At 37.9% G+C, this 25421-nt stretch overlaps 1 protein-coding gene across 6 annotated transcripts in view; it reads right to left on the bottom strand.

The window, feature by feature from the left end:
* Positions 1-25421, bottom strand: part of UIMC1 (ubiquitin interaction motif containing 1) — a 129166-nt gene that overhangs the window by 97776 nt on the left and 5969 nt on the right. For 5 of the 6 annotated variants that reach the window (XM_077895437.1, XM_077895440.1, XM_077895436.1 and 2 more), the window contains one exon: positions 14249-14403. In XM_077895437.1, the coding sequence (XP_077751563.1) occupies positions 14249-14395 (147 nt within the window). In that variant the 5' untranslated portion in view covers positions 14396-14403. Of the gene's footprint in view, positions 1-14248; positions 14404-24562; positions 24708-25421 lie in introns of those variants that run through there. The other variant, XM_077895438.1, reaches the window with a different exon arrangement.

Below are 25421 nucleotides of genomic sequence, written 5' to 3'. Positions count from 1 at the left end.
GTCCTTTCACTCAATTTCTCGCTAAACCGCTGAGCCACTAGGGCTGCCCATCAAAATTCGTTTTAATCTTCTACTCTACATTGTATTACATTATCTTGCTTGTCTGTAACAATGTGTATGTAGTCTTTATGGCTGAGTTTCTGTGTAATACAACCAGTCACTCAACTAAGTTGAGGTGACAAGTGCACAAAGTATAAAACTTGTGGGATGCCTGGGTGTCTCAACGGTTGAGTGTCTGCCTTTGGCTCAGGGCATGATCCTGGAGTCCCAGGATAGAGTCCCACATAGGGCTCCCTGCACAGAGCCTGCTTCTCCCTCTGCCTATGTCTCTGCCTCTCTCAATATGTCTCTCATGAATAAATAAATTTTTTTAAAAAAGGTATAAAATTTGAAAATAATTTAGTTTTGTACCTCGGAATTCAGTAAAATCACATGACTTTCCTTTCTGCAGAATGGTTATATATAGGAATCAGTCTGGTTTAGGGTTATAAACCCTCTTGAAATGAATCATCTGAGATCCCTATAAGCACTAGTAGATAAAATTTAAAACAACATGGTAAAAGTTGGTTTTTGAGAAATGTCTCAACTTTTTTTTTTTAAGATGTATTTATTTGAGAGAGGGGGAGAGCACACATGTGAGAGTGCAGGCAGGAGTAACAAAGAGAGAGGGAAGAGCCCTAAGCTGACTCTACACTGAGCATGGAGCCTGATGTAGGGCTTGATCTCACTACACTGAGATCATGACTTGAGCTTAAACCAAGAGTTGGGAGCAAAACCGGCTGCACTACCCAGGCACCCCAAGAAATTTCTCAACTAAGTTTCCTTTTTTCTGAAATCAAACCCATTAAGGAAATCACGGAAGAAGCATTTTCTTAATTGGAGAAAAGAAATCAATCTGTGATGCTTACATAGTGAATCTAAGTAAATACCACATTAAAAAAATCTATTTGAAAACATGGTTACATTAAAAGTTAATTTTATTCTCATTTCTAGATCATATGTGACAGTACTACAAAGAATGTACACATTCATTTCTTCAAGGCAGCAGAAAAAGTGCTAGCACTTTGGTAGAATGTATATTAACAAACATGAACTAAATCAGGATGAACCAATGTTAACAATTGCGGGAAAACTAACTAAAGGACAGCATCTAAAAATATTATTTCAGAAAAAATATATATATATTATTTCAAATATCAGTTCATTTGGTAATTTTCTATTTTTTGAGCATTTTTAAAAATTTTAGTTAACATACAATGCAATACTGGCTTCAGGAGTAGAATTCAGTGATTTCACTTGGTAATTTTAGATACCTAAAAGCCACTTCTGGGGATGCCTGGGTGGTTCAGCAATTGAGCATCTTCTTAGGCCCAGGGCATGACCCCAGAGTTCTGGGATCAAGTCCCACATCTGGCTCCCTGCAAGGAGCCTGCTTCTCCCTCTCCCTGTGTCTCTGCCTCTCTCTCTTTGTGTGTGTCTCTCATGAACAAATAAATGAAAAATCTTTTAAATAAATAAGTAAATAAATGAAATAAAAGACACTTCTCATGTTTTGAAACTAAATATATGGGGACTGACTTAATACAAGATAGTTAAAATTTTATGGCTGTGATTTGTTAAGATCCACAAAAAAAGTATTTGCATGTGACATGTATTATTTTTTTTTTAAGATTTTATTTATTTATTCATGATAGAGAGGGAGAGAGAGGCAGAAACACAGGCAGAGGGAGAAGAAGGCTCCGCATGGAGCCTGACCTGGGACTCGATCCGGGGTCTCCAGGATCCGGCCCCAGGGTGAAGGCCACGCTAAACAGCTGAGCCACCGGGGCTGCCCCTATGTACTATGTTTTAACCTCATGGTTAACTAATTCTTATCTGTAAATGAAAATTTGATTTTTTTTTAATATTTCGATGTTTTGGTTTTCCTAAGACCTAGGACCTATGTCTTGAGGGAATTTATAAATATTAACATATAAGCTTATTTTGATTAAATTTAACTAGCAATAAAAAAAGAGAAGAAAACTGGAATAGCTATATAAATGTCCTAATAAGTATATATCAGAGCAAATACTACCAGTAATAAATTATTTCATAATGATAAAGGCCTAGTTATCAAGAGATAAAATTCTTGAATGTGCACACAACTATTAATAAAACTTCAAAATACATGAAACAAAAACTGACAGTACTGAGAAAGAGACAAATCCACGACTATAGTCAAAGCCTTTATTTAGTACCTCTGTCAAAATAGTTGTAATACTTGCAGAAAATCAATAAGGATGTAGTAGATTGACAACACTATCAATCAACTTGATTAGATTGACATTTATAGAAAGAAACCACCTAAAATACACATTCTTCTCAAATACTCAAAAAATATTTACCAAGATAAATGATACTGTGGGACACAAAACAAGTTTCAATCAATTTGTCAAAAGATTCAAATCATACAAAGTATATATGCCCAAAAGAATTAAATTAGAAATCAATAACAAAAAAAATCTCTAGAAAGATTTCCAAGTATTTGGAAACTAAGTAACACACTTCTAAATAACCCACAGATCAAAAAAAGAAACAAACAGGAAATTAGAAAGAATTTTGAATTCAATGAAAACGAAAACACATGTAAGAATCTGTAGCGTGCTTTAGTTCTTAATGGGAAATTATAACATTAAACACCTGTATTAGAAAAGAATAAACGTCTCCAATCAATGACCTTACCTTCCACATTAAGAAAATAAACTCAGAAAAAATTTAAATTAGCCAAAGAAAGGAAATAATAAAGACCAAAGTAGAAATCAATGAAAAAACAGAAAATCAATGAAGGGAAAAGCAATAAAACCAGACTGATCAGGATGAAATATAAGAAATTACATCAGAAATGAGAGGTTTTGTCACTATACATTCTACAAATTTTTTAAAAGTAACACTAATATTAAAAACAATTTTATAACAGCAATGCAACTGAAATGGACAAATTCCCTGAAAGATACAATTAAAGCTCACTCAAGAAACTTGAATAGCCTTATATGTAATAATAAAATTGAAATTGTAGTTAAAATCCTTCCCACAAACAAAACTTCAAGCCCAGATGACGTTACTGATAAATTCTATTGAACATTTAAGTTAGAAATAATGCCAATTCTACTGAATCTCTTTTCCAAAAAACTAAAGATGATATATTTCTCAACTCATTCTATAAAGCCAAAATCACCCTGACATCAAAACCAGACAAAGATATGAGAAAATTACAAATCAATAATCCTCATAAACACAGGTGCAGAAATCCTAAGTAAAATCTTAGCAAATCAAAACAAATTATGAAAGGATAATACATCATGAGCAAGTGGAATTTGTCCCAAGAATGCCGAATTACTTTTAACATTGAAAGATCAATGTAAGGGATCCCTGGGTGGTACAGTGGTTTAGCGCCTGCCTTTAGCCCGGGGCGTGATCCTGGAGTCCCAGGATCAATTCCCGCATCAGGCTCCCTGCCTTGAGCCTGCTTCTCCTCCCTCTGCCTGTGCCTCTGCCTCTCTCTCTGTGTCTCTCATGAATGAATAAATAAAATCTTTTAAAAAAAAATAAATGTAACTGACAATACTAATGAATTAAAAAAGGAAAATTTTAAGTTCATCTCAATACAGAAATAAAATGCATTTGACAGAACTCAGTATTCATTCCTGATCAAAACTCTCAGAAACGGGGGGATCCCTGGGTGGCGCAGCGGTTTGGCTCCTGCCTTTGGCCCAGGGCGCGATCCTGGAGACCCAGGATCGAAGCCCACGTCGGGCTCCCGGTGCATGGAGCCTGCTTCTCCCTCTGCCTGTGTCTCTGCCTCTCTTTCTCTCTGTGTGACTATCATAAATAAATAAAAATTTAAAAATAAAAAATAAAAAAATAAACATGACCGTTTGTGTATAAAATTTGATGGAATCAACAACAACAACAAAAAAATAGAGCAAGTTTATCAAGGTTGCAGAATACAAGAAAAATAAAAAAATCAATTCTATGCAGGGGCACCTGAGTGGCTCAAGTCATGATCTCAGGGTCCTGGGATCCAGCCCTTGATTAGCAGGGAGTGTGCTTCTCCCTCTCCCTCTGCCCCTCCTCCCCAACTCATGCTCAGGCTTTCTCTCTGTCTAAAATGAATAAACAAAAAAAAAAAATACTTAAAAAATCAATTCTATGCATATATTCTAGTAAAAATAACTGAGATTTTGAAAGAATTCCATTTACAAAAGCATAAAAAAAAACCATCAAATATGTAAGGTTAAATCTGACAAAAGATGTGAAAGATCTATATACTGAAAACTACAAAATATTGCTGAGATAAATTACAGATGACCCTAAAGAAATGGAAAAATATACCTTATTCATTGACAAGAAGTCTCCATATTAAGATATCAATTATCCCTCAAATTGATCTATAAATTCAACACCATTCCAATCAAATTCCCAACAAAATTTCTGTACAATTGGCAAACTGATTTCAAAATACATATAGAAATGCAAAGGAACTGGGGTGCCTGGGTCGCCCAGTCAGTTAAGTGACTGCCTTTGGCTTGGGTCATGATCACAGAATCCTGGGATCAAGCTCTTTGTTGGGCTCTCTGCTCAATGGGGAGCCTGTTCTCCCTCTCCCTTTGCCTGATGCCACAACTTGTGTGTGCACTCTGTCTCAATGAAAGAAAAGAAAGGAAAGAAAAGAAAAGAAAGAAAAGAAGAAAAAAGAAAAGAAAAGAAAAGAAAAAAGAAAAGAGAAAGAAAGAAAGAAAGAAAGAAAGAAAGAAAGAAAGAAAGAAAGAAAGAAAGAAGAAAGAAAGAAAGAAAGAAAGAAAGAAAGAAAGAAAGAAAGAAAGAAAGAAAGAAAGAGAGAAAGAAAGAAAAAGGGAAGGAGGGAAAGGGAAAGGGAAGGAGGGAAAGGGAAAGGAAAGGAGGGAAAGGGAAAGGGAAAGGGAAAGGGAAAGGGAAAGGGAAAGGGAAAGGGAAGACAAGGGAAGGCAAGGGAAGGCAAGGAAGAAAAGAAGAAAGAAAAAAAAGAAAAGAAAAGAAAAGGAAAAGAAAAGAAAAGAAAAGAGAAAAGAAAAGACAAGCAAAGAAAAGAAAAGACAAGCAAAGAAAAGAAAAGCAAAGGAACTAGAATAGCCAAAAAAAGATCAAAGAGGACTGACACTACTTGGTTTCAAAGAGTTATAGTAATCAAAACAACATGATAGACTGACTTAAGACAAACAAAAGATCAGTGGAATAAAGTCAGGAAGTAAATTCACATATATAAACCTGACTGGTTTTTAACACAGGTGCAATGGTAAAGAAATAATAGCCTTTCCAACCTATAGTGCTCAAAATATTGAATATGAAGCAGAAAAAAAATGAACATGGGGCTAGCCTACATTCTATATAAAAGTTAACTCAAAATAGATTACAGACCTAAATATAACAACTAACATGATAAGACTTCTAAAATAAATTGTAAGAAACAATCTTTGTGAACTTTGGTTAAGCAGTTTCTTACATAAACCACTAAAAACATAATCTGTAAAAGAACAAATTGATAAATAGACATCATTACAATTAACAACATCTGGTATTCAAAATATTGTTAGAATGAAAAGACAAGCCATGAATTTTGAGAAAATATTTGAAAAGCATATATCTAATAAAGGACTTGTAGCTAGAATATATAAAGAAGTCTCAAAACTTAATAATAAGAAAACAACCAACCCCATTCAAAAACAGATAGAAGGGATCCCTGGGTGGCGCAGCGGTTTGGCGCCTGCCTTTGGCCCAGGGCGTGATCCTGGAGACCCGGGATCGAATCCCACATCGGGCTCCCGGTGCCTGGAGCCTGCTTCTCCCTCTGCCTATGTCTCTGCCTCTCTCTCTCTCTCTCTCTCTCTCTCTGTGTGTGACTATCATAATAAAAATTAAAAAAAAAAAAAAAAAGAAGATCTAAACATTTCACAAAAACACACTTACACATGGAAAATATGCATGTGAAAAGATGTTCAAACAAAAGGATGTTTGCCTGTGTTAGGGCAAACACTCTTGAAACAAATGGAAAGACGGGAAATCTCAACAGATAAAAAGAAGCTATAAAAAAGGCACTAAATAGATATTTTATAATACAATAACCAAAATAAAATATCCATTGAATGGGCTCAAGAGGTGAGTGGAGAAGTGCCTGGCTGGCTCAGTCAAAGACGTATGCAACTCTTGATCTCGAGGTTGTGAGTTTGAGCCTCACGTTGGGGGTAGAGAAAACTTAAGAATAAAATCTTTAGGGCAGCCCCGGTGGCCCAGCGGTTTAGCGCCGCCTGCAGCCTGGGGTTTGATCCTGGGGACCCTGGATCGAGTCCCACGTCAGGCTCCCTGCATGGAGCCTGCTTCTCCCTCTGCCTGTGCCTCTGCCTCTCTCTCTCTCTCTCTGTGTCTCTATGAATAAATAAATAAAATCTTTAAAAAATAAAAATAAAAAACTAAAATAAAATCTTTAAAAAAAAGAGCTGAATGGAGATGACAGACACAAGAATCATAGAACTTGAAGCTACATGTCATGCAATCTAAACAAAAGACAGAAAAATAATAAAATAAATAATAAACAGAGAAGTGCCTGAGTGGCTCAGTCAGTTAAGCATCTGCCTTTGGCTCATGTCATAAGCCCAGGGTTCTGGGGTAGAGCCCCACAGTGGGCTTCCTGGTCAGCAGAGAATCTGCTTCTCCCTCTGCCCCTCGTCTCTGCTTGTGTGCTCTCTCTCTTAAGTAAATAAAATCTTTTAAAAATTATAATAATACTAAACAGAGTCTCAGGAACCTAAAGGCCAATATCAGAAACTATAAAATTTGTGTTCTCTGAGCCCCTGAAAAACAGGAGAAAGGATATGGTGTGGAAAACATACTTGAAGAAATAATGGCTAAATCTAACATAAAGAATGTCAACCTAGAATTCTATATCCAACAAAAACATCCCTTAGGAATAATGATGAGGGGGATCCCTAAGTGGCTCAGCAGTTTGGCACCTGCCTTTGGCCCAGGGCGCGATCCTGGAGTCCCAGGATCGAGTCCCGCATCGGGCTCCCAACATGGAGCCTGCTTCTCCCTCTGCCTGTGTCTCTGCCTCTCTCTCTCTCTCTCTCTCATAAATAAATAAATAAATCTTAAAAAAAAAAAAAAGGAATAATGATGAAACAAGAAACTAAGACAATTTGGCATCAACAGACTTGCTTTAAAAGAAATGGTAAAGAAGGTTCTTCATGCTAAAGGAAAACCAAAAACTGGTTCTTTATAAGAGCAATAAAACAAACTTCTAACCAGATTGACAAAGAAAAATAAAAATATCAGGAATGAAGGAGGGTAACCATACAGACACTAAAACATGAAAAGGATAATAAGGGAACATTATAAAAACTCCATGCACATGAACTCAACAACTGAGAAACATATAAATTCTTGAAAGACAAACTACCAAAGTTTACTCAAGAAAAAAACAGATGACCTAAACTGTCCCTCTATCCAATAAAGAAATCAAACTAACAGTTTAAAACCTCCAACCTTTATTTGTGTGCATTTTTTAAAAAGACTTTTTATTATTTTGGGATGTATTCTAAAAATACCAACACAGTAAGGTATTTGTTAAAAACTAATTGGTAGCCCAGTTTTATGGGCAACTTCTAGTAACCTTTAAGAATCTTAAAGACAATGCTTTTACTATATATAGACTGTGGTAGGACAATAAAAAGTGAAATTTTTTTCTTTTTTTTTTTTTGAAAAATTTTCTTATTTGATAGCTTAAATATGATACTAAAATCTAATGAGGACCATACAAAAAAAAGGCAACTATACAAAATCAATGCCACTAGTAATACAGATGTAAAACTCCTAAATAATATATTGAAAAAGCAAATACAATATTATGGTAATATATCATGATCAAGTGAGATTTACTCCAGACTGCAAAGATGTGCCAAAACTAGAAAATAGATTAATATATAATATTAAGTGATTACAGAAAAAAAATATATCTTGTTAGATAATGAAATGGCATCTAATTAAATATCAATTCCTAAAAACACTAACATTAAAGAAGCAATTAAAAAATGTTTTTGTGGGAACCCTGGGTGGCGCAGCGGTTTAGCGCCTGCCTTTGGCCCGGGGCGCGATCCTGGAGACCCGGGATCGAATCCCACGTTGGGCTCCCAGTGCATGGAGCCTGCTTCTCCCTCTGCCTGTATCTCTGCCTCTCTCTCTCTCTCTCTGTGTGTGTGTGTGTGTGTGTGTGTGTGGCTATCATAAATAAATAAAAATTAAAAAAAAAATTTTATGTTTTTGTAACATTAAAGAAAAGAAATATGAAACAAACAGCAAAATATCTGAATAGTTTACAATTAATTTCAAGTCAATATGAAGATGTACTCAATCACTGAAATCAATCAACACTCTGGAAGCCAGATTCACTGCAATAAAACCAACAACAAAGAAAGGTATAAATACTAGAAAGGAAAGGAGAAAATGATCATTATTAGCTGATATAAATGTCTACCGAAAAAACCCGAGGTAATCAACGGAACAACTATGTCAAAAATCTGTGATGGGCCAATGGAACAAAATAGAAAATTCAAAACCAAACGCACTTATAGACAAGATTTTAGTTTACAATAAAGGTAAAACTTCAAATCTTTGGAGAAATAATTACTGAAAAATGTTGGTAAAAGCATGTAACCACTGAGACTTTTTTAATATACATGTACTGGAGGTTTTTTAAAGATTTTATTTATTTATTTAAGGGAGAGAATGCACATGCAGCAGGGAGGGGCAGAGCAAGACGGACAAGTAGACTCTCTGCTGAACTGGGAGCCCCATTCCAGGGCCCCGAGGTCATGACCTGAGCCAAAAGCAGATGCTTACCAGACTGAGCCATCCAAACACCCCTACATATACTGTTTTGATATATGTACATAAATGTGGTAGAACTGTAAAGAAAAGCACAGAGAACTAAAATACAATGGTTTACCTCTTGATGGGTGGAAAGGGATGCAATTAGGGTCATCCTGCCAAGAGGACTTCTAAAGTAGTGAATACAGGTGTTCATATTATTTTTTAAAACTATGATTTACATTTTATATAAATATAAAACCATATGATTATTTCAACAAATACAGAAAAAGCATTTGACGAAGAACATCTAGTCATGATAAAAACTCTCAATAAGGAGGTCTAGAGGGAACATTCCTCAACGTAATAAAGTCCTTACATGAAAAACCCACAGCTAACATCACACTCAGTGGGAAAACACTGAGCTTTTAAGGTCAGGAACAAGATAAAGATGTCCACTCTCACCACTTTTATTCAACACAGTACTGAAAGTACTCACTACAGCAATCAGACATTGAAAAGAAATAAAAGGCCAAATCAGTAAGGAAGTACAATTTTCACTATATATAAGACATGAGACTGTATATAGAAAACCCTAGGCGCACCTGGGTGCCTCAGTGGTTGAGCATCTGCCTTTGGCTCAGGTTGTGATCTCAGGGTTCTGGGATTGAGTCCCACATCAGGCTCCCCACAGGGAGCCTGCTTCTCCCTCTGCCTGTCTCCACCTCTCCGTGTCTCTCATGAATAAATAAATAAAATCTTAAAAAAAAAAAAAAAAAAGAAGGAAAACCCTAAAGACTCCACCAAAAAGCTACTCAAACTGATAAATGAATTCAGCAAAGTTGAGGGTTACAAATAATGTACAGGAGTATGCTGCATTCCTATCCACTAATAATGAAGCAGTAGAAATTGAAATTAAGAACAGTCCCTAGGGGATCCCTGGGTGGCTCAGCGGTTTAGTGCCTGCCTTTGGCCCAGGGCGCGATCCTGGAGTCCTGGGATTGAGTCCCACGTCGGGCTCCCGACATGGAGCCTGCTTCTCCCTCCTCCTATGTCTCTGCCTCTCTCTCTCTAGGTCTATCATAAATAAATAAATAAATAAATAAATAAATAAACAAACAAACAAACAAACAAAAATGAATGAATGAATGAATAAATAAATAAATAAATAAATAAATCTTTTAAAAAAAAGAACAGGGGGATCCCTGGGTGGCGCAGCGGTTTGGCGCCTGCCTTTGGCCCAGGGTGCGATCCTGGAGACCCGGGATCGAATCCCACGTCGGGCTCCCGGTGCATGGAGCCTGCTTCTCCCTCTGCCTGTGTCTCTGCCTCTCTCTCTCTCTCTCTCTGTGACTATCATAAATAAATAAAGAAAAAAAATATTTAAAAAAATTAAAATAAAATAAAATAAAAATTAAAAAAAGAACAGTCCCTGGCACCTGGGTGGCTCAGTCTACTGAGTATCTGCCTTTGGCTCAGGTCATTATCCCAAGGTCCTGGAATCTTGTTCTGCACTGGGCTCCCTGCTCAGCATGGAGTCTGCTTCTCCCTCTGTCCTTCTCCCCTGGTCGTGATCTCTCTCTCTCACATAAATAAAATCGTAAAAAGCAAAAAAAGGGTCCCATTCACAATCGCACCAAAAACAATAAAATATCTAGGAATAAACTTAACGGGGATCCCTAGGTGGCTCAGCAGTTTAGCGCCTGCCTTTGGCCCAGGGTGTGATCCTGGAGTCCCGGGATCAAGTCCCACATCAGGCTCCCTGTGTGGAGCCTGCTTTTCCCTCTGCCTGTGTCTCTGCCTCTCTGTGTCTCCCATGAATAAATAAATAAAATATTAAAAAAAAAAAAAAAGGAATAAGCTTAACCACTGAGGTGGAAGACCTGTACTCTAAAAACTATAAAACACTGATAAAAAAAATTAAAGATGATACAAAGAAATGGAAAGACATTCCACACTCATGGATTGGAAAAACAAACATTGTTAAAATGTCAATACTGCCCAAAGCAATCTACATATTTAAAGCAATCCCAATCAAAACACCAACAGCATTTTTCACAGAACTGAAACAATCCTAAAATCTGTATGGAACCACAAAAGATTCTGAGTAGCCAAAGCAATCTTGAAAAACAAAACCGTAGGTATCATAATTCTAGACTTCAAGTTATATTACACAGCTGTACTGATCAAAACAGTATGGTCCTGGCAGTAAAATAGACACAAAGATCAATGGAAAAGAATAGAAAATCCAGAAATAAATCCACAAATATACAATCAATTAATCTTTGACAAAAAAGAAAAGACTATACAGTGGGAAAAGTCTCTTTAAACAAATGGTGTTAAGAAAACTGGTCAGCTACATGCAAAAGAATGAAACTGGACCACTTTCTTACACTACAGACAAAAGTAAACTCAAAATAGATTAAAGACCTAAATGGGAGACCTGAGACCATAAAATCCTAGCAGAGAGCACAGACAGTAATTTCTCTGACACTGGCCATAGCAACAGTTTTCTAGATATGTCTCCTAAAGCAAGGAAAATAAAAGCAAAAATAAACTATTGGGACTACATCAAAATAAAAAGCTTCTGCACAGAGGTGTCTAGGTGGCTCAGTCAGTTAGGCATATGCCTCGTGGTTTCAGCTGGGGTCCTGATCTCACGGCTCATGGGATCAAGCCCCAGGCCAGCTCTGCACTCAGTGGGGTCTGTTTGGATATTCTCTCCCTCTTGCCCCTTCCTCCATTAATGCACTCCTGCTCTCACTCTCAAACAAATCAATAAATCTTAAAAAAAAAAAAAAAGCTTCTCCACAGAAAATAAATTAAAAAATAACGATCAATAAACTAAAAGGCAACCTACTGAATGAAAGAAGATATTTGCAAATGACATATCTGATAAAGGGTTAGGTCTCCAAAATATATAAAGAAATGATATAGCTCAAAACCCAAAAACGAAATTATCAAATTAAAAAATGTGGAGAAGACATGAACAGACATTTCTCGAAGATGACATCCAGAGCACCAAGTGACAAATAAGATGCTCAAACATCACTTATCAGGAAAATGCAAATCAAAACTACAATAAAATATCATCACCTAACACCTGTCAGAATGGCTTGTATCAAAAACACAAGAAACAACAAATGTTGGCAAGGATGTGGGAAAAAAGGAACCCTCATATTATTGGTAGGAATGCAAACTGGTGCAGACACTGTGGAAAACAATATTCAAGTTCCTCAGAAAGTTAAAAATAGAACTACCCTACAATCCAGTAATCATGCTACTGGGTATTCACAAAATACAAACACACTAGTTCAAAGGAATATATGCACCTCTATGTTTATAGCAGCATTATTTACAACAGCCAAATTATGGAAGCAGGCCAATTGTTCACTAACAGATAAATGGAAAAGGAGATGTGATATATATATAGATAGATACAATGGAATATTATTCAGCCACAAAAAAGAATGAAATCTTACCATTTGCAATGACATGGATAGAGCTAAAGAGTATAATGGTAAGTGAAATTAGGAGAAAGACAAATACCACATGATTTCACTCATAGGTGGAATTCAAAAATAAAACAAATCAGCAAGGGAGAAAAAAAAGAGAGATAAACCAAGAAACAGACTCTTAACTAAAGAGAACTGATGATTACCAGAGAAGAGGTGGGTGGGCAGTGGGGAGGATGGGTGAAACAGATGATAGGGGCTTAAAAAAAATTTATGATTTATATTTTAAGGAATCTCCTGCACGACATATTGACAATTTTTTTTAAACTGAGCTAGACTGGGACACCTGAGTGGTTGAGTGCCTCCCTTCGGCTCAGGGCATGATCCTGGAGTCCTAGGATCGAGTCCCACATCGGGCTTCCTGCATGGAGCCTGCTTCTCTCTCTCTGCCTGTGTCTCTGCCTTTCTCTCTCTGTGTCTCTCATGAATAAATAAAATTTTTAAAATAATAAAATAAAATAGAGCTAGATCTATATGTGTTATAAAAAGATCTGTAGGAAATAATAAGTGAAAAAGTGAAACAGCATATGTAGCATGATTCCTTTCCTGTAAAAGATTCTATTGGTGATATATGCATAAAAAACTTTGGAGGGGGGGTAGACGGCTGGGTGGCTCAGTGGTTGAGCGTCTGCCTTTGGCTCAGAGCATGATCCCGGAGTCCTGGGATTAAGTCCCAAATCAGGCTCCCCCGGAGAGCCTGCTTCTCCCTCTGCCTATGCCTCTCTGCCTCTGTGTCTCTCATGAATAAATAAAATCTTTAAAAAAAGAATTGGGGGGGGGGGGAAGAATACAGAAGAAATTATTGCCTTTTATTAAATGTACAATGAGGGGGATCCCTGGATGGCTCAGCAGTTTAGTGCCTGCCTTTGGCCCAGGGCATGGTCCTGGAGTCCCGGGATCGAGTCCCACATAGAGCTCCCTGCGTGGAGCCTGTTTCTCTCTCTGCCTGTGTCTCTGCCTCTCTCTCTGTGTGTCTCTCATGAATAAATAAAATCTTTTAAAAATAATAAAAATAAAAAATAAATGTACAATGACTGAGATATACATCTTCATATATACCTTCATACTTACACTATATACCTTATATACTATTTTGTTTTCAAACAGTTTTGAACTGTTTTTACTTTGTTCTAACATGTATGTATATAAAATTTAACGATTCTGTGTTTAACTATTTCATTTTTGTAAATATTAAGATAGGTTATTCGAGTGATATTGATGGATTGTTTTGTTTTCTTCTTCATACCTTTATATCTTTCTTAAAAAAGAATCATTTAAAAAAAATCATTTATACAAAATCTTTTCCTGGGTGAAATCTCTAATAAACAAATAGAACAAAGAAGAGACGTTAAGAGCTAAAGCAGCATTGTCCAACGAAGCTTTCCATAATGAGGGAAATGTTCTTCAGCTGTGCCGTCTAATACCTCATGTGGCTTTGACTACTGGAAATGTGACAGTCCAACAGAAGAATGTATTTATTTAACTTTAATCAATTCAAATTTAAATAGCTACAGGTAGCTCATTGCTACCACACTGGACAGAGTATATTTAGAGACTTAACATTCACATTCTCTTCCTCTCACTTTCTAGACACATGAAAATTAACATTTACATTTGATTTATATTATTTTAATAGTTTAAAAATATCACCTTGGGTTAAAATATTACAAAACTGAGGAACTATGATCCATCCTCAGCCAAACAATATGATTAAGTAATTCTTAATTCCATTTACATATCAAAATGAAGCTGAGTAAAAAACTGCATGCTCTGGCAAGTTGGCATTAAAGTTGCAAATTAAACCAACCATGGAGAAGGCCTAGTTTGAGACCTAGAGCTCCACCCTTCAGAATACTGACCTCTCCATCACTATCAGATATCACAATGAATGCATCTTCAAGTCTACGTTTCCTCTTCAGACTGACAGAACTGGCAGTTTCTGCATCTTTCTTCTCCAGATTCTGAGCTTCAGAGGCTTCTTTAACTTTTTTCTTTCTCCGTGGCATTCTTTTGTCTGAAACACAGGGTAAGTAATACACTTAAAGTTTAAGTTTTCCAAATGCTATTTGTAAATTTAGTCATGTAACAGAAAATGGTTTTCATTTAAAAGAAGTAAAATGACTTCTGATCATTTCTACTACTCATTAAAACTTTAATTTTTCTATTAAAACAATTGTATCTGCTCTCTCAAATAAATCAATAAATCTTTAAAAAGGCGGGGGGCACCTGGGTGGCTCTATCAGTTAAGCATCTTCCTTCAGCTCAGGTCATGTTACTAGGGTCCTGGGATAAGCCCCACATTGGGCTCCCTGCTCAGTAGGGAGCCTGCTTCCCCCTCTCCCTCTGTCACTCCCCCTGCTTGTGCATGAGCGCACTCTCTCAAATAAATAAATAAAATCTATCTACCTTTCTCTCTCTCTTTGTATTGCAAGTGCATACACACTTGCAAATGAGAGTAGGGGAAGGGGCAAAGGGAGAAAATCTTCAAGCGAACTCCCCACTAAGCACAGAGCCCAACGTGGGGCTCAATCTCATGATCCATGAGAGCATAACCTGAGCTGAAACCAAGAGTCAGACGCTCAACCAACTGGACCAGGTGTCCCATATAATTGGCTCTCTTGACTACATATTAGGATTTACATTAAAAAAATTTTTTTCAACAATGCCTCAACTTGATAAAGGACATCTTAAAAAAAAAATCCCACAGTTAATAGCATACTTAAAGCTAAAAGACTGAATGCTTTCTCCTTCAGACAGGAAAAGACAGGATGAACACAATCTTGGGGGTTCCAGGCAAGTCAATTATGCAAGAGGAAATAAAAGACATCCAAATTGGAAAGAAAGAAGTTAAACTATCACCACTTGCAGATGAGCTGAACTTGTATGTAAAAAATACTAAGAAAAAAAAAATAAATAAATAAATAAAATAAAAAATAAAAAATACTAAGAGCTGGGGCACCTGGGTGCCTCAGTTGGTTAAGCATCTGACTCCTAATTTCAGCTGGGATCATGGTCTCAGGTGTCCTAGGATCCAGCTCTGCATCAGACTCCACACTTAGCGAGGAGTCCACTTGGGGATTCTTTCTCTCCTGCCCCTTCCCCTCCCCCTGCTCAAGCTCTTTCTCACTCTCCAAAATAAATACATAAATCTTTAAAAATAAAAGTAAAAAACACTAAGAACTCCACTGAAAAAACTCTATAATGAAGTTAAGAAAGACTGCAGCATGCAATGAATATACAAAAATCAACTGTATTGTTATCCACTAGCAATAAACAATCCTAAAAGGAAATTTTTAAAATTCCATTTCTAGGGACACCTGGGTGGCTCAGCAGAAGAGTGTCTGCCTTTGGCTCAGGGCATGATTCCGGGATCCGGGATCTGGGATCGAGTCCCGCGTCAGGCTCCCTACAAGGAGCCTAGCCTGCTCCTCCCTCTGCCTATGTCTCTGCCATTCTCTCTCTCTCTCTCTCTCTCTCTCTCTCTGTCTCTCATGAATAAATAAACAAAATCTTTTTTTAAAAAAATCCATTTCTAGGAACACCTGGCTGGCTCAGCTGGTAGAGCTTGTGACTCATGGTCTGAGTACTTGAGTTCAAGACCCATGTTGGGTGTAGAGATTACTTAAAAAATAAAACCTTCAGGGCCGCCTGGGTAGCTCAGTCTGTTAAGCATCTGAATCTTGATTTCAGTTCAGGTGATGATCTCAAGGTTGTTAGATGAAGCACTGTGTCAGGCTCTCCAATGGGCATGGAGCCTGCTTAAGATTCTTTTTATTTTTTAAATATGTATCTTAAAGGTTTTATTTATTTATTCATGAGAGACACAGAGAGAGAGAGACAGGCAGAGACACAGGCAGAGGGAGAAGCAGGCTCCATGCAGGGAGCCCGATGTGGGATTCAATCCTAGGTCTCCAGGATCACACCCGGGGCTGAAGGCAAAATTAAACCGCTGAGCCACCTGGGCTGCCCTTAAGATTCTTTCTCTCCCTCTGCCTTCCCCACTCATGCACGTGCTTTCTCTCTCTCTCTCTCTCTCTCTCTCTCTGAAAAATAAAGTAAAATCTTGCAAAAGTAAAAAAAATAAAATTTTATTCTAATAGCATCAAAAATAATAAAATTCTTAGGAATAAATTTAACAAAATAAGTGCAAGACTTGCAAATGGAAACTTAAAAATATTGCTGAAAAGACAGTTCAGTTCAAGGTGACACTGGAAGATCCTGAATTAACCTCCTCCTGTGGATACACCCAATCTACAAATATATATGAACAAATTCTGAAATAAACCTAAAACCTGGCAGGGAAACCCATTCACAAATGAGAGGGAAACCACAACAAAGCAAATAGGTAAGGTTAAGAGAGAATCTCATTATAAACCCCACCCCATGCACAACAACCCACAATAGGGAGGGAACTCAACCCAAGAGCTTTTCCTGGAGGAGAGAGGGCCGAACCCCATATCTCACACCACAACTTTTAAGACTTGCACCTGAGATGCCTGGCTCAGTGGTGGCTCAGTGGTGAGTATCTGCCTTTAGCTTGCAGCATGATCCCAGAGTTCTGGGATCGAGTCCTGCATTGGGCTCCCTGCAAGGAGCCTGCTTCTCCCTCTGTGTCTCTGCCTCTCTCTCTGTCTCTCATGAATAAATAAAATCTAAAAAAGGGGGGGAGGGGATCTCTGGGTTGCTCAGTGGTTAAGCACCTGCCTTCAGCCCAGGGCGTGATCATGGAGTCCTGGGATCAAGTCTCATATCGGGCTCCCTGCAGGGAGCCTGCTTCTCCCTCTGCCTGTGTCTCTGACTCTCTCTCTGTGTGTGTCTCTGTGTCTATCATGAATAAATAAAATCTTAAAAAAAAAAAAGACTTGCACCTGAGAGATAAGCCCCCTAAACATCTACCTTTGAAAGCCAACAGAGCTTGCATTAACAAGCCTCCCAAAACTAAAAAGAATTGAAAAGCAGCTCTCAAAAAGCTGACACATGCAAATTAACGTACCCCAGGGCTCAGTACAAAAGCAGCCAAGTGAAAAGCACTCAGACTTTCTGTGAAAAAGGCTTATTTGCTTATCTTAAAGCAAGCATGAGAGGCAAGGCATCTAATTTAACATACTTCATAAGTGACTACTGAAGTATTCCAAAGACAGAGGCTAGCAGGCACCATCTTTGCACCTCCCTCTACTTCAGTCAAGCTTGCTAATATCTCCCAGAAAGGAGTTTGTACCCTTGTCTGACACTCCAGTTTTTAAAGCTGCTTCCCAGGGGATACTCCCAGATCACCTGCCTCTGGGGGCCACTGGGCCTTATGCTGACAGTCCTACAGAACTTTGTATATTACAATAGAAAATCATCAAATCACAAAAGAAGGTAGCAAGAAAAGGAGGAACAGAGGAATTACAAAGCAGCCAGAAAAAAAACTAACAAAATGGCACACACACAAAAAAAGGCAAGAAGTACATAGCTACCGATAATTACTTTAAATGCAAAAAGGCTAAATTCTCTAATTGGAAGTCTGAGAGTGGCTGAATGGATAAAAAAACAAGACCCATCAAAATATATCAAACACTCTCTCCAGGTGTCCTTACCTGTTTTACATAGTAAATCTACGAAAATTAAAGCCTAAACTTTAAAAATAAATAAATAAATAAAGCCTAAACTTTTTATTTTTTTTTAAGATTTTATTTATTTATTCATGAGAGACACAGAGAGGCAGAGACACAGGCAGAGGGAGAAGCAGGCTCCATGCAGGGAGCCCGATGTGGGACTCTATCCCGGCTCTCCAGGATCATGGCCTGGGCCGAAGGCAGGTGCTAAACCTCTGAGCCACCCAGGCGTCCCTAAAGCCTAAACTTTTGGCTGAAATTACAACATTCTAGAATAAGAAAAATGTGAAGATGATTAATCATGACCATATAAAGCCTATTGTCGTAAGTATATCTACTCCATTTGTTATAATACCATCTTAGAAATACTCACTTTTCTATTTCAAAATTGTTATTCTGTTCTTCCTTCACTTACCCATTTATTTTTCCTCTCCTCTAAATGAAAATTACAACCTCTTACAAAGACTGCAACTTTATTTTTTTTAAAGATTTGAGAGAAAAAGAGCGTATGCATGCCCTGTGCTTGCACAAGCAGGGGTAGGGGCAGAGGGAAAGGAAGAGAATCTCAAGCAGGTTCCTTACTGGACACAGAGCCCAACTCAGGGTCCAATCCCACAAGCCCAAATCATTACCTGAGCTGAAATCGAGAGTTGGACACTTAGCCAAATGAGCCACCTAGGCCCCCCTTGCAACTTGAGAATTAGTAGGGAAACTAAGCTTTTGTTCAACAGAAACATGACACTGTGCTGTACAAAGGCAATACAAATGAAATCTAATGAAAAGATTGACTTTTGGCTGCCTAAACAAATCAGCTATATAAATAAAATAGAACACATTAAACAGCTAAGAGAGAATGGAAGGCAAAAAGATAAGACTATTTTCATGATAGCTTGTATATTTAATTCCACTGTTATGAAACAGCTATCTCTAATTATATAACACAAACAACAAAGGCAATAAACCACAAAGAGATGGCGCCAAGGTCAGCAAGGTTGGGTTAAGTTGAGAAAGGCCTTGCTACAGGTGGAACTTGAGCTGAATGCCGAAGGATTATACTGTGTTTTAATGATGGTTACTATCTTATTTCCTTAGGAAACTGTAAAGTTACAGAGGCAGAAACTGTTTCTTATTCACGTCTGAATTCCAATACTTAACTCAGAGCTTAGCTTTCAATAAATGTTACTTAATAAATGATTAAATGCTTTAATGACCAAATGAGTGTATGAAGAAACAAACTGGATTTGGAAAAGCACAGAAGATAGGAAAAAGACAAATACAGTGTGCCTGTTATTCAGGGATCTGAAATATATTCAGATAAAAATATATACAGATAAAAGCTAAATGTCCATTTTAAAATTAAAAAGTAGTAGACACAAAAACAGGCTTAGATGCAACTCTGGTAGAGTGGTAAAGCTACAATTAACCTCTACAGAATCCCTTGTTTCTCATCTCAATGGATTCTGCATTTTTAATTTCGAAAAGATTTCTAACATAAGTTAACTGGAAAAGCTTTTTTATTGAGGTGTCAAAATATTTCCTGAACTAACAACAACAACAACAACAAATGCCTGGGTGGCTGAGTCAGTCAAGCAAGCTGCCTTTGGTTCAGGTCATGATCCCAAGGTTCTGGGATCAAACCCCACATTGGGTTCCCTGCTCGATGGGGAGTCTGCTTGTCCCTTTCCTTTTGCCCTTCCCCCACCCCCACTTGGGTTCTCTCTCTAATAAATAAAAAAAATCTTTATTTTTTTTTTTTTTCTCATTAAACTTTTGTTTTAATGGGTCTCAAAATTCTGTGACGGATTTTTGGTCAAGTTGTTTCCATTAAAAAGTACTGATTTTAAAAACTAATAACTTAAAACTGCCACACACGCACAAAAAAAAAAAAAAAAAAAAAAACAAATGGTCCACAAAACATTCTCCTTTCCTTCTGAAGGTTTTACGATGCATTGTTATCATTAACCAGTCTTTTACTATTAAACTTAAATGGCCAATTGACACAAACAGTTCTGAGACCGTTCTTCCACCACTGATTAAGACTGGGGTGGCAGGTATTAGGGATAATATTCATTTAGCCTTCTGAGCTTTCTGGGCAGACTTGGTGACTTTGCCAGCTCCAGCTGCCTTCTTGTCCACTGCTTTGATGACACCCACAGCAACCGTCTGTCTCATGTCACGAACAGCAAAACGGCCCAGAGGAGGATAGTCAGAGAAGCTCTCAACACACATAGGTTTGCCAGGAACCATATCAACAATGGCAGCATCCCCAGATTTCAAGAACTTGGGACCATCTTCCAGCTTCTTTCCAGAACGACGATCTATCTTTTCCTTCAGCTCAGCAAACTTGCAAGCAATGTGAGCTGTGTGACAATCCAGCACAGGTGCATATCCAGCACTGATTTGGCCTGGATGGTTCAGGATAATCACCTGAGCTGTGAAGCCAGCTGCTTCCATTGGTGGGTCATTTTTGCTGTCACCAGCCACATTGCCACGACGAACATCTTTGACAGATACGTTCTTGACATTGAAGCCCACATTGTCCCCAGGAAGAGCCTCACTCAAAGCTTCATGGTGCATTTCAACAGACTTTACTTCAGTTGTAACATTGACTGGAGCAAAGGTGACCACCATACCAGGCTTAAGAACACCAGTCTCCACTCGACCCACTGGGACAGTACCAATACCACCAATTTTGTAGACGTCTTGGAGAGGCAGACGCAAGGGCTTATCAGTTGGACGAGTTGGTGGCAGAATGCAATCCAGGGCTTCAAGCAGTGTGGTTCCGCTGGCATTCCCATCTTTACGGGTGACTTTCCATCCCTTGAACCAAGGCATGTTAGCACTTGGCTCCAGCATGTTGTCACCATTCCAACCAGAAATTGGCACAAATGCTACTGTGTCGGGGTTGTAGCCAATTTTCTTAATGTAGGTGCTGACTTCTTTAACGATTTCCTCGTATCTCTTCTGGCTGTAGGGTGGTTCAGTGGAATCCATTTTGTTAACACCAACAATTAGTTGTTTTACACCCAGTGTGTAAGCCAGAAGGGCATGCTCACGGGTCTGCCCATTCTTGGAGATACCTGCTTCAAATTCACCAACACCAGCAGCAACAATCAGGACAGCACAGTCAGCCTGAGATGTGCCTGTAATCATGTTTTTGATAAAGTCTCTGTGTCCTGGGGCATCAATGATGGTCACGTAATACTTGCTGGTCTCGAATTTCCACAGGGAGATATCAATGGTGATACCACGTTCACGTTCAGCTTTCAGTTTATCCAAGACCCAGGCATACTTGAAGGAGCCTTTTCCCATCTCAGCAGCCTCCTTCTCAAATTTTTCGATAGTTCTTTTGTCGATCCCACCACATTTGTAGATCAGATGGCCAGTAGTGGTAGACTTGCCCGAATCTACGTGTCCAATGACGACGATGTTGATGTGAGTCTTCTCCTTTCCCATTTTGGTTTAGGTTTAGCGGTGGTTTTCACGACACCTGTGTTCTGGCGGCAAACCCGTTGCGAAAAAGCTAAAAAAAATCTTTAAACAAAAATAGCAAAGTGAAAGCAGACTTCCATCATCTTCATGATTAAAATTATAAATACAAACCATTTTTATTTTATCACCTGTGACAATAAAAGCTTGATAATATCAGAACTCTGTTGACTGAATATTTCTGAAGAAATATCTAACTGCATTAACTCCAAAATTCTAAGTCTATCCCTTTTAATTCTATTGCAAACACATCTGCTCTTTCTGCAGCCTTTACCATGTAGCCATCTTAATTCTTTATTATATTTGAAAAGAGTTACTGATTCTCCAACATTAGTAGTAAATATAGTTGAGAACAATGACTTAATCTCATGAACTTAAGGACATTAAATTTCCAAAGAAAAAAGTAAATTAGCATTGGATTTTGCAATGATTTCTTGGATATGACACTGAAAGAACAGGCAACAACCAAAAGAAGTGACTATGTCAAAATTTTTAAATCTTATGCATGAGAGGATACTATCAACAAAGTGAAAAAACCCACAAAATGGGGGGAAAAATCTGCAAACTGTTCATCTGGTAAGTGGTTAATATCAAGACTATAAAAAGAACAAAAAAAAACAACCCAATTAAAATATGGGCAAAGGATTTGAATAGACATTTCTCCAAAGATATTCAAATGATAAATAAGCATATGAAAAGATGCTCAACATCACTATTCAAATGGTCAATAAGCACATGAAAAGATGCTCAACATCACTAATCACTAAAGAACTGCAAACCAAAACCACAAGATACCACCTCACACTCCTTAGGATGGCTACTATCCAGAATACAGAAAATAGCAAGTATTGGAGAGGATGTGGAGAAACTGGAACCCTTGTACACTGCTTAGGAGGAATGGTAAATGATGTAGCTGTATATCCAATGGATAAACTTTGAAGATATTATGCTAAGTGAAATAGGCCAGACACAAATGGACAAATACTGTATGATTCCCCTCACATGAGATACCTAAAGTAGTCAAATTCATAGAACAGAAAGCAGAATGGTGGCTACCACAGGCTGAGGGAAAGGAGCAACGTGTAGTTCCCGTTTAAAGGGTACAGAGTTGGGATCCCCGGGTGGCTCAGCGGTTTAGCGCCTGCATTCAGCCCAGGGCGTGATCCTGGAGACGGGGGATCAAGTCCCACATCAGGCTCCCTGCATGGGGCCTGCTTCTCCCTCTGCCTGTATCTCTGCCCCTCTCTCTTTCTCTCTCTGTGTGTGTGTGTTTGTGTGTGTGTGTGTGTGTCTGTCTGTCATGAATAAATAAATAAACTCTTTTAAAAATAAAAATAAAAAATAAAGGGTACAGAGTTTCAGTTTAGGAAGATGAAAAAAGTTGTGGAAATGGATGGTGCTGATGGCTGAACAACAATGTGAATGTGCCTATACCAATGAATTGTATACTTAAAATGGTTAAAATGGTAAATTTTGTATATATTTTTGTAAAATTTCATGTATTTGGTAAATTATGTATATTTTGCTACAATTTAAAAAAAAGAACAAAGACATATATAGTTGACCTTTGAACATGGGTTTGAAATGTGCAGGTCCACTTATATGAGTCTATTACAGTACAGTACCATAAATCTTTTTAAAGATTTATTTAAGAAAGACAGCATGCACACACATGCACGCAGAGGCAGAGGGAGAGGGAGAGGGAGACAACCAGACTCCCCACTGGGCAGGGAGCCCAACTTGGAGCTCAATCCCAGAACCCTGAGATCCTGACCTGAGCTGAAATCAAGAGTAGGACACTTAACTGAGTCATCCAGGTACTCTGTAAATGTATTTTTAATTATTTTCTTAATACATTCTTTTAGAATTTTTCCTTATTTATTTGAGAGAGCTAGAGAGAGAACTTGAGCAGGGGGAGAGGCAGAGGGAGAGGCAAACTCTCCACTAAGCAAGGAGCCTATCCTGGGTCTCAATCATGGATACAGCATGGATCATGACCTGAGCCCACGGCAAACGCTTAACAGACTGACCCACTCAGGCGCCTCTTCATACATTTTCTTATGGCCACCTTATCTTATTGAGGGAATACAGTATATAATACACATAGCATACAAAATATGTTATGTTTAATTGGCTGTTTATGTTATCAGTAAGGCTTCCAATCAACAGCAGGCTCTTAGTAATTACATTTTTGGGAAGTCAAGAGTTGTGCAGATTTTCAACCGTGCAGGATGTCAATATGCCTAATTTCTGTGTTGTTCAAGAGTCAATTGCACAGAATCTCATGGAAGAATCTCCAAGATTTTTGCACTAGTAAGTGTAAAATAAAAGAAAAATAGTATAATACCTTTTGTGCAGATTTTTAAAAATCAGCATGGATAAATTTTTCAGGCCATCAAAAACAGAAATTAATCCATTTTCAACTCTCATCTCCAGTTCAAAAATAATTTTTAGGAAAAATTTTTTGTGAACTAAAAAACACTTGAAAACCTTTGGTAGGTAGTTCACTCAAGTAACTTTAAAAAGTTAAATAATTTTTCTAAGTATTACCTACTTTAAAATGTAAAAAAGTGGGATTTACATTAAGGATACCTATTATCAGTCAGAATTGTACTCAACACTGGAAACAGGAATCACAATTTTACCTCTCATAATTTGCTCCTTACCGTAGGTCCCATTCCCATAAGTCAGTCATTACGGTGGAATCCCTAAAGCCCCTAACCCTGGGAAAATACTTGCTGTGTACTTCTTGCCCCAGCTACCAAGTAAGATTCCTGGAGAGATTCACAAAACAAAACCACCTGATTTTTCACTGATCCTTCTAAGGGACTTCTGTCTTCAAGCCTTTCCCCCAGTAAGCGTCTCCCAAGCCTTCATGTATTTAAATTCCTTCTAGATCCACTCTATTCCCTTGCTACAAACATTAACACAACATCTTGAGCCTAAAAATAACTTCCCTTAACCCTATCACCAATAAAAGTTCTCTCCTCTGCATTATCATCAAATTTTTTACTCAGATTTCTATACATTGACACACACTATAAATTTCCAAAGCAATCATTAATTTAAAACAAAAGGCAAGGTCACCTGGGTGGCTTAGTCCATTAAAGCTCAGTCCTTTAAAGCATCTGCCTTCAGCTCATGAAGGTCAGGATCCCAGGGTCCTGCATCCGGCTCCCTGCTCAACAGGAAGTCTGCTTCTCCCTCTCCTCTGCTGCTCCCCCTGCTTTTGCCCTCTAATAAATAAATAAATAATTTTTTAAAAAGGCAGAACAGCATGTTTAGTGTTATTTTACTTGTGTAAATTAAAAAACACACCCAGCCCTGTTTTAAAATTCATCTGGAATGATACACAAGAAATTGCCAAAAGTATGAAAGAGAATGAGAGATAGATGAGGAAAAACATTTTCTCTATTTGAATTTTGAACCATGTGTAAACACTACTTTTGTTTTTCTTTAATCTTGAAAACTCTGGAGATAATTTGAAGTTTTGACATTAGCTTTAAAGAACAAAAAAATAATAATAATAAAATAAAGAACACATTCCAGGGGCAGCTGGGTGGCTCAGGGGTTGAGCACCTGCCTTTGGCTCAGGGCATGATGCCGGGATACTGGGATGGAGTCTCGCATCAGGCTCCCTGCAGGAAGTCTGCTTTTCCCTCTGCCTGTGTCTCTCATGAATGAATAAATAAAATCTTTAAATTAAAAAAAAAAAAAAAAAAAGAACACATTCCATATCCACCGTCCATGTCCATTTATTGGCCTCTTCTCTCATTTGTTATGTAATCAGAATCTGCTCTCCCTTTAAGATCATCAAAGATCTCCTTGCCACAAATCCATATGCCTCTCTTCAGCTTCCGTTCTACTAAACATCTTGGCAAATCCTTTCTTTACGATAATCTAACTTAATGTCTGTGACACTGCTCAATTTAGTTTTCTCCTAGAT

This window comes from Canis aureus, chromosome 4, assembly GCF_053574225.1.
Source record: "Canis aureus isolate CA01 chromosome 4, VMU_Caureus_v.1.0, whole genome shotgun sequence".
Classification (NCBI taxonomy): Eukaryota; Metazoa; Chordata; class Mammalia; order Carnivora; family Canidae; genus Canis; species Canis aureus.
Note: the sequence above shows the minus strand (reverse complement) of the source record. Positions and strands in the feature narration are given on the sequence as shown.